General features: G+C 44.9%; 1 protein-coding gene across 1 annotated transcript in view; it reads left to right on the top strand.

Moving 5' to 3' along the window:
- Window positions 1–14,874, top strand: part of LOC310879319 (neurogenic locus notch homolog protein 1-like) — a 43,196-nt gene that overhangs the window by 5,342 nt on the left and 22,980 nt on the right. The window contains exons 2-4 of the mRNA XM_083793904.1: window positions 1,551–1,632; window positions 12,849–13,111; window positions 13,715–14,053. Of these exons, the coding sequence (XP_083650030.1) occupies window positions 1,551–1,632; window positions 12,849–13,111; window positions 13,715–14,053 (684 nt within the window). The remainder of the gene's footprint in view (window positions 1–1,550; window positions 1,633–12,848; window positions 13,112–13,714; window positions 14,054–14,874) is intronic.

The following is a 14,874-nucleotide window of genomic DNA, read 5'->3' as shown; positions in this document are numbered from 1 at the left end:
GCGATGGAGTTTGATAGGTATTTTTGGTGTTTGGTGAATGAAGGGGTCATTGGCCATGTGTAGATACTGTAGATATAGTAACTCTCTCTCTCTCCCCTAGCCTGCGGGAGATAACGAATTGTTTTGCTTCCCTCTGTGAAACAACATGTTTTTCGACCTTCGCCGCGGCAGACACTTCGTCTTGCTCGCTGCTTTAATTACGTCGGTATAATGTTATTTTAGTCTCCAACTTAAGGTGCCGCTGTAAGTCACTGTTTGATAACCTCTGAACTTTTATGGTTCACTTCCCATTCGTCATACTTCCTGGGAATTCCCAGGAAGTGTGAGTGGCCACGTCAGCTAAGGAGACCTCCCCGGCCATAGGGGTCGCCAATATTACAATTTTATTAGCCTATGAACCCAAAATGAATTGCTTCCTATGTCATTCTTGTTTTGTTTTGCCAGTCCTATATAATGTAATCCCGGACATTGTCCGGGGGAGACTTTTTCACGATGCTGTTCTGTAAAGTCCGTTCTGCTCCCCAGCTAATATACATTGATCCTTGGAAAAGTCTGCGTTGAGTGTGTGTTGCCTCCGTTCATTGTGTCATGTCTTGGTATTTTTCCTGCTGTAAGTAATTCTACTCTTTTCCTTCTTAAGTATGGTATTGCAGCTCTTACCCTAAAGTATTTTTCTGTAAAAGGTTCATTTATATAGTATTATAGTTTATCAGTTGAACCTTATAACATTGAATATAAAGTTTAAATATGCTCCTGGTCTAAAAAGGTATACAACCCTTTAATCCATTACAATCTATATAGTTTAATTTGGACTTGAGTACTTTTACTTGAGTACATTAAATATGCCTCTCCTGCTACGGGAGTATCAACGATTTATTAGCCTGGAATTCAAAGGTTATCTGGGCGAATATGCACAGCCACTTTTAACCCCGTAGCTACCAAATGTTAGCGTAGGAGGCTGCATGCCTCAACAATTAACCTATGGCTATTAGACTTTAGCGATGTCAATTTTGAGGGTCTAAAGACCCTCAAAATAAATTTTATCCAACAGCACCGATGTGGCATTTCTGTCTGATACCAATAACCGATGTCAATATTGCTATTATAGTCGATAACCAATATTTACATTATGTCAGACATTGTAGAAAAACAAGTTCAAACTTCATATGTTGTCCTTTCTGAAAAAGGCATATGACTCTTTATTCCAAAACTACAGATGCACCGTTATTCAAATGTTGGCCCGTATCCCTGCTTTCATGTCCAACCTGTTGACTCTTTTGAAAGCTTTCCCAGAAACCACTGAATCTGCAGCCTTCATCATCACAAAAGGCTTTTTGTTGTAAAAAAGATAACATTTTAAGATATTATTTTAGTATCGGTTACTTATTGCATTTTAAGGCCAACACCGACCGATATGATGGCCGATATATGATATGATTATTGTCCATCCTTACTTTTTTTTGCATTATAGCTGACTGGACAGCCACGTGTCTTGTGTTATCGGTTTTCATACCTAGAGTAAAATGTATTTGAACCTTTTCCCTCCACAGGTTTAAGATGTACACTTTCCACTGAAACGTGCCTGAATGGAGGATGGTGTGAGGCCTCCTCCAACCTAAATGGAGAATGCAAGTAAGTACAGCATACATTGCACAAACGGCAGAAAGACATTGGTGAACTGGCATTCTCTTTTCTTTTTTTGGCGTTAGATGTTGTGGGCTGGTAGGCTACTAGTCGTGCATAATTCCATGAGGTGTTTTGGCTAGTGGAGTTGTCTGGTAGAGCTACTCCAGAGTGTTCTTGTGTAGAAATGCAAAGGGCCACCTACTCTCTCTCATTCCAGTCTTTGAGGCTCCCTGTGCCCAGCAACCAGAGGCCCTATAGTGGTAGGGTGACCAATTATTTTCAAAAACCCCAACCCGGGAGCCTTAATCACTTCAATCCGATTTCGAAAATGGCTCGCTGTGAGCTACTTTTGTCAATTACTTTGACATGTTTTTGAAATGTTATTTTTAAATTTTCACCTGGTTCAGGGTGTTCAGGACGGGGGATAATTAATAGCACTTGGCACTATTGACTCCACCTTCCAACAGAACGGTGCAGATGGCTCAACATGTAGTCATGTAAGCACTCAAAACTAGTGTTCTTTTTTAACTGGGGTGAAAAGCAGGACAATTCGCCAGTGAATGTTGAAAACCGGGGCATTTTAGTGTTTTAGAGATATTTGTCGGGACTCAGGACACCCAGCTTTGAAACCGGTACAATCCCGGCCAAACCCTGGATGTCTGGCCACTGCTCCCATTGCCAAGTAGTGTTTTCCTCTGGGCTGCTGTGCAGTACCCTACCCGCTCAGGAGAGCCACAGAACCTTGTGTGACCGCACACATTCCCCCCCCAAAAGAAAAGACTCCTTGAGAGGGGAAAAAGAAGCCTCATTCCAGAGCTCTGGAGAGGTGAGAGTAGGGTGACCAGACAAAAGGTCCCCACCCCTCTCCTCCCTCCCCCCTCAGCAGGGTCGTTAATGAATGCAAGACCCCTTTGCCAGCATAGAGAGAGGACGCGTCCAGTCCTAAATCTTGTTTTTCTGGTCTTTCATGCGGCGACAGCTGGGGCTCGCCTGCCGTCCGCCACCCATTGTCCCATAGTCAGAGGAACGCTGTGTGACTAATCTGAGTTGGGCTTCCCAGAACGCCACAGTCACCCCAAACGCCACAACACACACCAAAAACCTACGCCACAGCCCTTCCAACTCTAATAGCCCCCTCCTCCAAAATGAATGGACACCCCTCCTCCTCACCCCTTGTGTGATCTGATCTCCATTTGAAAGCCAGATGGTTGTGAAATGTAATTGGTTTGAAAGATGAGGGTGATATTAATTCACTTAAAAATGCAGATTATTTGATTGTGAACAACTTCAGGGGTCTGAAGAACCAATTTCAGACTATACTGTTAAATACTTTACTAAGTATTTAACGGTATAGTCTGAAATTGGTTCTTCAGAAAATTTAATTAAATACTTTTTAAATTTAACACTGTTTTTGGACTACCCATACAGGTCGATGTTTACACTCGAGAGTTAAATCAACACTCATGATTTTACTGTAAATGTGTGTTAACTAAGGATTTGTGTTGCTCATGTGATACATATGTATTGCTATCCCCATAAAATGCACCGATACGGGAGGCTTCGAGGCTAGTTAATGGCAACACAATTATGATCAATCTTATTGTTTTTTTAATATTATTTCTTCATACCAGATCATACAGTTCTGTGACATTGCAATGCTACACAGTTGGAGTGTGTCATTTAATTACTTCAACCCTGCATGGTGTCCTTATTTTGGGCACGTGAAAATGTTAAATGTTTAACATTTCAGTTGCGAAAATGGTGATAGAGTTGTTAAAGTTGTCAAGGCAAGGGTGGTCTTCCCTGAGGGCATCTGGTCATGGCAGGCGCTTCTTTGTCCCGCATGCACAAGGGCACACACTGTGGAGGGACGCCTCCCTAACCTTAAACCTTCACAGTGAAAATACTCAGTGAAGATTAGCTTAACTCTGACTGTGGAAGATGAACGCAAATTAACCAACCGGATCACTTTCACAGTTAAATTGACACTAAGGATTTTACAGTGTGTGTAGGTCCAACTTAATATCTGAACCAACCCCCCCCATCACTCTCACACACGCCCAAATCTTTCCCTGTCTACAATGTTGTCATTGTAGCCTGAATATCTGCTCAGTCCAATTAAACACAGACAGGATGAGCATCAACCCCCCCCCCCCCCCCCCTCTGGTTGTTCTTCTCATTAATCATTCTTCGTCACCAAGCCAAACAGCCGTCAGTCACAGCGTTGCTCTGGGGAGCCTCTGTGACGTTGCTCAGGGGTCACAGAGGAGCCTCTGTGATGTTGCTCAGGGGTCACAGAGGAGCCTCTGTGACGTTGCTCAGGGGTCACAGAGGAGCCTCTGTGATGTTGCTCAGGGGTCACAGAGGAGCCTCTGTGACGTTGCTCAGGGGTCACAGAGGAGCCTCTGTGACGTTGCTCAGGGGTCACAGAGGAGCGCGCGTCCATGCTGGCGGGACGTTCATAATGATCTGTGTGTGGTACATGCTACGGCTACAGCAGCAATTAATTCTAGATTTTGTTTTATTTCATGGACCCCCACTTTGATAATTATGTAGGATGTGTATCTCTGGGACTGTGTGTGTGTGTGTGTGTCTCTCGCAGTGGTCAATGTTAGGCTGCTCAAAGGTGACACCTTAGGTCAGTGGTGGTATTTCCGTACTGAAGCGGACATACATGGAGACATATTGCGGACAGACATTGCTGGTACTTGGAGTGGCTAGCACCACTCAAAAACACCTTTTAAGAAGTAGTGAAAATCTACAAGCACGCAATGCAACATGTGTGCTTGTGGATCTGCTATTTTCACTCTCGTTCACTCGTTTGACATCTAAGAGTCTGGTAGTCGAGGCGGACGGGTGGGAAATTTGGTATAGTCTTTTTTTATTGGCCTCAAATATTGTCTATATACATATATTCATGAATCCACATGCTGACCGGCTGTCGGTATTGGGCAAATTATTTTATAAGGGGTTTCTTGTGATCCTACCATTAGGGGGTTTTCATGATTCTGAATCCGTTCGTTTTGCACAAAATACACTCCTTGGCTAATAACACCCAAAATGTGCTGAAACTCTCTTTTGGGTCTCGAGCTTTGGGAACCACTGCTGTAGAAAGCACATTATGTAGGCTACACATGTGAAAGACAGGGTTTCAGTTGTGAAACAGAGGGTGGTGGTTGGCACGCTTTAGTGAAAACAATTGATCAGATTCACGTCACGCTTCAGATTGTTCTGCCATGTACATTATGTACAGTTTCCACCACAGGTGCGTGAGTGATTGGAAGGCTGGGGCTGGGTGTGAAAAACTCAATTGCGTTAGTTCTCATTAATCATACTCGAGGCACAAGTTTGAACTAAGCGTGATATTGATTTGAAGTCGTCTCGCTCAGCCCTAGTATGATGATGGCACAATGTGATCTTGTGTGCGATCTGACGGTAACGCAGATTTGGCGAGGTAGATTTAAATCCCCTCAGCAAACACCATTCCCACGGGTATGAGGAACAGAAAGTGAAATCACATGTTGGCATAGAAGAGCAATGTTATGCTTATTTTAAACATGGGTAAGGATGTTTGTTATACAGATGGGTTCATCAGATAGGCTTAACCGTGATGCTGTGAGTAAAACCTATAGTAGGCCTACCCCTTCACAAAACATTCTTCCTGATACTGACAGATCTTTGGTGTTATCTGGCCTAGCTTTTTCCCCCTCTTTTTTTAATTAAGACCTGAGGGCCGACTGCACAAATGCCTTCTAATCTAAACCACTAATTCTTTCAATATTTTATTTCTTCAAAAATAGCAAACTGTGAGATTGTATTTCTGCTATTTTTGAATAGCCAACACTAAAATCTAAAATGACACGGATGTCGGTTTTAATGGTGGTTTAATGGCTGACAGGAGCAGGACCAGACCAAAAAGAAACCAATATCCGACAAAAACACTCCTAGGAGTTCCTCAAGGTAGGGGCAGCCGTAGCTGAGCGGTTAGAGAGGTCGTCTGTTAATCAGAAGGTCAGCAGTTGGACTCCCAGCCCTGGTCTATGAGTGTGTCCCTGAACAAGACACTTAACCTCTAACTGCCCCCACCATCTGAGCAGCCATCGGCTAGCTTGGTGATGCTGAAACTAAGGTCTCCCTCCCTCTACACCTCGATTTGGGAAACACTGAACCATGGTGAGACAAAGTTTTTCCCAGAAGTCTTACTTACTAGAGAATAAATTGCTTTTGGAAGATTTCCTCACATGACCACAGAAACGGTAGTTAGTAAAAAATAAAGCGCCGTGACGTTATGTCATAGTTTTCGATGGTCACCTAACAACCCACCTAAAACTGGAGTATGAAACTATGAATAGGCCTCAACTCTAACTATCACTAAAAATAGCACGTTTTAGTTATTTGAATTCTTTAACATCTATCTGCTTCAAATGAGGAGATATCATCAGAGTTTTCATAGCAGTTTCACTGTTCGTAATTTGAGTTTGTTTACATCATGAAATTCTAGCTTTTGCTTGCTGTTACAGTGATTGATGCAGAGATAAATATGGCATCCCTTACATGCTCATAGGTCACCCTACAGTCACAAGATACACTGCACTGTCAACCAGAGAGTTCATTGGGGAAGTTCTTAATAGTGTTTCTGCGAAGAAAGAGGTTATGTGGAGGTCTTCATGTTTCCCATGCTGTGCATGTCTTTTTGTTATGAAGGCTTCTTGAATGCATATTAGGTCACAGCTATGTGTGAGTCAAATTTAGTTTCCATTTTTGAAACTGTGCTGAGGGTTTCGGGGTTGAAAGGTTGTTACCCTCCCACCTTTCAACCCTAGTGGCTTTTTTCCTTTGCATGACTGTCGTTCGATTACTGAAATAGACTCTTTTGGTTTGAGGTCACTGTTAATAATAGACCCTGAAATCATCTCAACTGTCGTGCTGAAAGTCTAAATTAATCACGTTTAGTTTAAGAAGCTTTGTGTGTGTGATTCTGTGGTAGATGCCTGCTCGACCTTGCGCAGAGTTGTCTGCTTGATAAAATTCTTCATGAATGCTAGAGTAAACCCCAACCACCATGAGACGAGATGTTCAACCCTCAAGGAATGCCGTTCTTCATTTGTCCTCCTATAGGATTACTGGACAGGGCTCTGTTAAGGCTCAGCTCCTTGTGCGTCCAGGCGGTATCAGGAGCGTATACAAGTGCAAGGCCTGGGTTCAAGTGTGCGTGATCGCGTTGGGGCTTTTATTGGGTTTTAAGCTGCAGGGCTGCCACTCCCCAACAGGGTCCATTCTCCACATGCCAGGGTGGGGGGTTCTAATCTTCTCTGCCCTCCCCAGCTGAAGCAACATCTTGTTCTCTGGGTCAGTCCTGACTGAGAGATGAGAGAAGTTAGAGCCGGGGAGGCTCTACTCGACCAGGATCTTGCATGTCTGGAGATCCTCAGAGCTCAGGGATCAAAGCCGTGCTGGTCAGAGCAGGGAGATAAGAAGCCATTTGGCTCTAGTGGGCGATGAAAGTTCACATGCACCAGCGCAGGCTGTCAAATGTACACATACCGGCTCTTCTGACAGCTCGACATGTTTCCAAAAGGTACAGGGTAACGAGGCTAATGGCTTGTAATTGAGTATATATGAGTAATTCTTTATGTTCTCAAACTTTTTAATTTCACCAGCATTCTCCCCCATATACATTACTGTAATCTCTCCACATTAGCGACATAATTGTCATCATCTGCCCACAATGTAAAGACATGCTTTCCAGTCCTGAGGTAAACACAACCACTAGCGTGCTCATTGGTGCTGAGGGGAATGTGTCTGACATACGAAGAGTGTACTGTGTGCACCTTGTCTCTATCTCTCTCTCTCTCTCTATCTCTATCTCTATCTCTATCTCTATCTCTATCTCTATCTCTATCTCTATCTCTCTCACACACACTGACACACACACACACACATGCTAGTTGCTGGTATTCCAGCCATACTATTTCAGCTATGGCTGTGGTATTTGCGACCTGGTATTCAGTGTATGAAAGTGGCTTGCTATCATCAGTCAAGCAGGTGCTGAGTACTAGAGTACTACACCCGCAAAAGCTATAATTGACATGTTTTCTTGTGCTTAAAATGTGTGACGCAGCAGAGCGGGACAACTTCATAGCCCTCGACTCAATTATCTATCTTCCTTTTTTTTATCACTGGTAGTAGTTACTAGTTACACCCTGTGTTAGTAGGAGTAATCGGTGCTAACCTCAAAGCTTGTTTTGTCTTCACGCCATGGTATAGTTTTAGTAGAGCTACGTCCTGTGACCTGCGTTTGTTGTTTGTGGTCTCTGAAAGGCAGACAGGAAGTATCTTGAAAATGGCATATAGGCTGTTGAACTCGAGTCATATATCCCCCTATAGGGGTTGTCTAGTAAGTAATTAAACTTTATTTATAGCACCCATGTGTGTATGTATTTTAACAACTTGGTTATTTGTTTGGTCTCTTACTAAGTGGTGTTGATCACTTAAACTTTCAATCTGGGAAATAGCCGATCTAGGAGTTCACCGCGTGTCGCACACGACGCGTTGTGAGCTTAAAGATCGGTTGTTCGCCATTCTGACCAAATATTTAGTACACAAGTGGTTAAACGCGTCCATTCTGCTGTGTTAGTGTTGTGTGTGCCAATCATAACTGTGTCGATGTTTAGAACATTCCAGGCCGTAGGACATCGCTCACTTCCTCTGGCTGTTTCTCAGTTTCATAACAGATGTAGACCCCAGGGGTCAAGCCTTGGCTAATGATTAGACAGATCCACGGGAACATTGACTAGACTCAGAGTGATGAGGAGAGGATGAAAAGCCAACAGAGGGTTGGGGACAAAAGATTGTGGGAGTGAAAAAGGTGACGAACCCATGAGAGCCTTTTTTTTTTAAACACTTTCAACCTGGCAGCGTTATTTTGGGGATGTCATTTATAGGCGATGCATGGATTTGGAAGAAATCTTTAAAAGGAAAGAATTGTTTGTGAGCTTGTGGATCTGCTGTTTGTGCACGAGCGTACACATGCACACACTGTATTCTGTTCATCTTTGTAACATGCACGACTTCCCTGTCATATCCCTGTTTTGGGCATGTCATTACAGGCAAAAGTAATGCGAAATGTTCACCCAAAAAGTGAAAATGGCTGATGCACAAGCTCACAACGTGTCACATCGCACTGCATTTTGAGCTTGTAGACACACACACACACACACACACACACACACACACACACACACGCACACACTGTAGTATGCTGTTCATCTTCATAACATTGTCCACAGCGGTGGCATTTCCCTGCACAGTGAGAGAGTGTGTGCGTGCGTGTGTGTGTCTCTCTCTAAAGTCACCCCTAGAGTGACAGATGGCAGATCAGGGCCAGCGGGGGTGAAGGGAGGGGAGAGGGCTGTTCCACAGTCACAAAAGTGTTTAGGGGGGGGTGGGGGTCAAAGGTCGGGGAAGCATCTGCTCTGGCCTAAGGGGACATTTCACTGCTTGGAGAGACCTGTTGCCAGGGTTTGTTGCTGAGTTTTGTTTCCAGGGTATTGGGGATCTTTGTCCCAAAGTGGAATGATTAAAAAAAAAGTCATTACAGTTCTACTTAGCAGGGTGACCAAAGACACACTCACGCGACAACACATAATATGCTGTTTCTGATTCATCTATAGAATAATAATAATTCATAATCATAATCTGGTTCCCACTGCTTTGAGGTATTTCTTTGTCACAGTACATTTGCGCACATAATGTGATATTTGTCTTCTGCATTTTACCCATCCTAACTATTAGCACAGTGAGTGCTATTAATACAGCACCCAGGGAGCAGTTGGGGGGTTAAGTGTCTTGCTCAGGGACACTTTGCCACATATAGGTGAACCAGTGAACCTTCTGTTTCATTCAGCTATGGCTTCCCCGACAGACAGACAGACAGACAGACAGACAGACAGAACCAGCGGGAAATTCCGTTGTTATAGAAGCATGAAACACAGATAAGAGGGATACGGATTACGTAATAACAAATAAGGTATCGCTATTTAAAATAAAATGTATAAACTCTGACATGGCCATCTGCACCTCCACTGAGGTTTGCATATATAATGGTTAGACCATTAGTAGATATACATTTGTAAAATGACAAGTCCACTTTTACCGCGTTCGCCACATGTAACTTTGTAACATTTCATCTCATGTTACAATGAAAACGTAAAGTAGGTGTCCATTCAAACAATCTGGACTCCCTGTGGGGAAGAGTAGACCGGTCTCGCGACTCTCACCTAAAAAAGTCAACCCGGAAGTTTTCATCAGATGCCATGTTGTGTCTAAGGATAAAGCGCACAACAAAATGAGAAAATGGTGTGAAAAGGGGGCAGAATATGATGGAGGCAGACAAGACGTGTCGGTACAGTGGCGCAAAGAACTGTGAAAAGAGGAACAGGTAAATAAAGAGGGAGAAGAAGAGAACCGAGTACCGTGGGGGGGAGGGAGAGACAGAAGTTGCAACAGCTGACTTCACATGGGTTCTTTGTGTCCCTAGAGGAGGGATCCCCCCCCCCCCCCCTCATCAGTACCCCCCCCTCTGACAAGGGGACCGCGGGGAGAGGAGGTGGGATGAAGGGAAGAGGGGAGGAGAGAGAAAGAAGCAGGGAAAGAGGAAGAAAGAGAGAGGGGGAGCTCTGTCCCAACAGCTGCCCCCATTAACATGCACACCTGCTCCCTGTGGAGAGCCTAGGAGGACAACAGATGCTGTCTCCACACACACACACACACGCGCACAAACACGCGTGCACCAATTCAAATGTAAACAGTTATTCTGTGACTTTAAATGTTCTTTCTGCACGTGTTGGATTGGACAGATAGTGGCGTGTGTAAGCTAAGCTGTCCATATCGCTCGTTTTCAAAGTGGGGTGTGGGGGAACCCAGGGGTTCAGGGGGGGGGGTCCTCTGGCAGCTTATTTTATTTTGCGGCTGCTCAAAATAGACGATTTACAAGCTCAGTATCGGCTATTCCTGTATCGGCAAATCTTCTCTGTTGTGTGCGTCTGTCGCACAGAATCTTTGAAGGTCCAAAAGCTTTTCAAATGGGGGTCCAAAAATGCATATCTATACACATTTAGGAGTCTGTGATGTGAAAATGTATGTATGCTGGTCTGTACATCAGGCATGCTAGATCATCATTTTACTTGAGGAGCGCCCAAAACACGACAATATAAAGTCCTATTGATTGATTGATCATCCCTGTGCAATTTGTGATTAATGAAGCAAATAAAAAACCAAACAGAAAATTATGTCCCCATGTCCCAATGCCAAAAACACAATTAAATCGTTGATCACAATTATTTATGACTCGTCTACTTGAATTGGTAATTGTTACAGCCCTGGTGTGTCTGCCCTGTGAAAAGCCAGGCCTGTTCTCATAATGAGCCGCCGGGGCGAACCAGGTGACTGAAGCTGCGTCTGTCCGTGGTGTTATTGCGGGGTGTGTGTGTGTGTGTGTGTGTGGCGGGGGGATGACGACCAGGGGCTTAGGGCCTGAATGCAGTGCTTGATATCTGGACAGTGGAAGCCGCCATGGTCCCCTTGATCTCCTGGTTCATTTAGGATGCGTGTGGACAGCCAGTTGGAGAAAGGTAGCTGGGAACAGGCCCCTGCAGCTCCACTATTTTGTGTCGCATGTTGTCCCAGCAGAGTGTGTTTGGAAAGTTCTGAGGGGTGTGTAATCCAGAGACACACACTAGAACAACAGGCCTCCACTCGCTCCCCGCCTTTGGACCTCAGTCTAGTGGGACTTATGCTGGGCGGGAATAGTTGAGGCCACTCTACCCTCCCCCCTTCCTTTTGCCCGTTAGATAATTGTTCCATTTGGTGGTTTTTGAAGAAATCTTCAAAAACTAAAATTAAACTAAAGCATGTCTCGTCACAATGCATAGTTGTGAGCTTGTGGATCTGCTATTTGTGCACGAGCGTAAACATGCACACACACGCTATGTACTTTATGTGATGAACAGCGAGAGTAGCCGATTTACAAGCTCACAACACATACCAAATTGACACACATACATAGATTTTATAATTCTTTTGCTATTCCTTAAAAATAAATGGAAAAATGTTGAAAATGTGCCCACTATAGGGACACCGGGTTTAACCCATTTTGGGTGGGAACCCCTTTTGGTGGAAACATAGCAGATCTACAAGCTCATAGCGTGCCACCGAGTGGCGCGCTACAAGCTTGTAGGTCTGCTATTTTAGAAAAATCAAAGAACGACTGACAGAAACATAGCTTTTTCAGAAAACTGTCAGGATGTAGAAGACATTTTTAGAATCTGATCTCAGGTCAAAATGGTTTAATGTGGTATTTAGACCATTTTGACAAGTATATTTCCGTGTGCTTCCTTTTGTCTGTTCTCCAGCCCCAGGTGCCCTATAGTGACTTTGTGATCCTCTCTAACGTCCGGTGTGTTTTGCCTGTTCCCCAGGTGCCCTATAGTGACTATAGTGTGTTTTGTCTGTTCCCCAGGTGCCCTATAGTGACTATAGTGTGTTTTGCCTGTTCCCCAGGTGCCCTATAGTGACTAAAGTGTGTTTTGTCTGTTCCCCAGGTGCCCTATAGTGACTATATTGTGTTTAGCCTGTTCCCCAGGTGCCCTATAGTGACTATAGTGTGTTTTGCCTGTTCCCCAGGTGCCCTATAGTGACTATATTGTGTTTTGCCTGTTCCCCAGGTGCCCTATAGTGACTATATTGTGTTTTGCCTGTTCCCCAGGTGCCCTATAGTGACTAAAGTGTGTTTTGTCTGTTCCCCAGGTGCCCTATAGTGACTAAAGTGTGTTTTGTCTGTTCCCCAGGTGCCCTATAGTGACTATATTGTGTTTTGCCTGTTCCCCAGGTGCCCTATAGTGACTAAAGTGTGTTTTGTCTGTTCCCCAGGTGCCCTATAGTGACTATATTGTGTTTTGCCTGTTCCCCAGGTGCCCTGGTCCTAAAGTCCGGTGTGTTCTCTGTTCTCCAGGTGCCCTATAGTGACTATAGTGTGTTTTGCCTGTTCCCCAGGTGCCCTATAGTGACTAAAGTGTGTTTTGTCTGTTCCCCAGGTGCCCTGGTCCTAAAGTCCGGTGTGTTCTGTCTGTTCCCCAGGTGCCCTGGTCCTAAAGTCCGGTGTGTTCTGTCTGTTCCCCAGGTGCCCTGGTCCTAAAGTCCGGTGTGTTCTGTCTGTTCCCCAGGTGCCCTAGTGACTTTGTGGGCAGTCGATGCCAGTACCCCAGCCCCTGCAGCCCCTCGCCGTGCCGCAACGGCGGCGAGTGCCGCGCCGTCTCCCACGGCAACACGTTCGACTTCCGGTGCGTGTGCCGACTGGGCTTCACCGACCGGCTGTGTCTGACGCCCAACAACCACGCCTGCATGAGCTCCCCCTGTCGCAATGGAGGGACATGTGACCTCATCACACTCACGTCGTACCGCTGCCGCTGTCCGCCCGGGTGGTCAGGTATGGGAGTTGACTTGTTTTTATTTATTTCAAGGACCCCCCCAGTTTTTTTATATGCATCTAGCCAGGACTCTCATTCATGGCCATTTTAAAACCCCAATCTACCCAGTAAAGATGTTAATTTAACCGTACAAAAATGGAACCAAATTGGCCAGCATTTGGTTCCATTGTACACTTTGAGAGTTACAGACCCGTAAAGGTCCATTTGGACCTCTGGTCGTCCCTGGACCCGACGTTGAGAAATACTTATGACATCAGCACAATCCCTAAGACCCTTTCTGCTAAATGATCCGATACCTCTGTATAGGGCAGGATAAACAAGAGAAATTAGAAGTGATGAAACAAAACAAAAACAATTGCTGAGAAATTTGGAACCGAGACACTATAAAATGTAAGCTGACTTACATCCTTGTACAATTGATATCCTGGCTTGAAAATTTATTTTCTTTTTACTAAATGGCTGGAGAGACCCTGTTACTGTACAAACACTCTACTAGTGATTACAAGAATATTTAACCTTATTATAATAATAATAATAATAATATACCAACTAAAGTACTGACTGATTGATTGATTGACCGTGTGTCCATTTATATTGACCAGGTAAAAGCTGCCAGCTGGCTAACCCGTGCGCTTCCAACCCCTGTGCCAACGGAGGCCAGTGCTCAGCGCTGGAGTACAATTACATCTGTGCCTGCCCGCCCGCCTTCCATGGTCAGACCTGCAAGCAGGATGTCAACGAGTGCGCCCAGGCACCTTCGCCCTGCCGCAACGGGGGCGCCTGTGTGAACGAAGTGGGGTCGTATCACTGCCGCTGCCCCCAGGAGTACACTGGCCAGCACTGTGAGACCCCCTACATGCCCTGTAGCCCCTCGCCCTGTCACAACGGGGGCACCTGTGTCCAGAAAGGAGAAACCATCTATGGCTGCAGCTGCTTGCCGGGTAAGTGACACTTAACCACTTAAGCCCCTATATACCGTACTTCTATACGACGACGAATAGCGAAAATAGACGCTCTACGAGCTCACAGCGTGGCAGGTAGCGACGCTTTGTTTTGCAAATAAGTAAGAAAGGTTATAGCATTTGTTGTCTTAGCCTAAACGCCTGGTTAATATGGTTGTCATTCTGGTTGTAACACTAATAAACTGCCTGGGAGCAGATCACATTCCAGTTTGAGGACTCTTTAACATTTACTGTAGATGTCACATAGGCTGAAGGAGAATTGTTGACTTTCTAATGTGTGCGCGCGCGTTTGTGTCTGTATGACCAATTAAATAACACAAATCACACATTCTATACATAGAGGCTGAGCCAGTAATAATGAGTCTGTTGTTGTAGATCCAACTGGGTGAAGAGGGTGCCCTGTGGCTTCCCTCTCTCCGACAGTGCTCCCTGGCAGGATGTGGGTACACAGATATTTCCTATAGATTACCACCAGTACGCCCTGCTACACAGGCATACAAAAGACAGACACACACACACACACACACACACACACACACACACACACACACACACACACACACACACGTCTCAGGTTATTGTCAGGTAAATATTGCGGGTTTGTTTGGCATCCCAAAGCCGTTACAACAATGTGGGTAACTGTGGTTAATGCAGTTAGTGTTGCGAGTGCAGCTGGGGAGGTTTCCCAGCAGGGAAACCGTATCTCCTCAGTAGACATACTAGACAACGATGCGTATTAAACATTTTTCTGTCCTCATAACTGGCCACCAGGTAGTTTGTATCGATGCTTCGATTTCTTC

Source organism: Protomyctophum parallelum, assembly GCF_964188405.1.
Source record: "Protomyctophum parallelum genome assembly, chromosome: 21".
NCBI classification, from domain to species: domain Eukaryota; kingdom Metazoa; phylum Chordata; class Actinopteri; order Myctophiformes; family Myctophidae; genus Protomyctophum; species Protomyctophum parallelum.
Note: the sequence above shows the minus strand (reverse complement) of the source record. Positions and strands in the feature narration are given on the sequence as shown.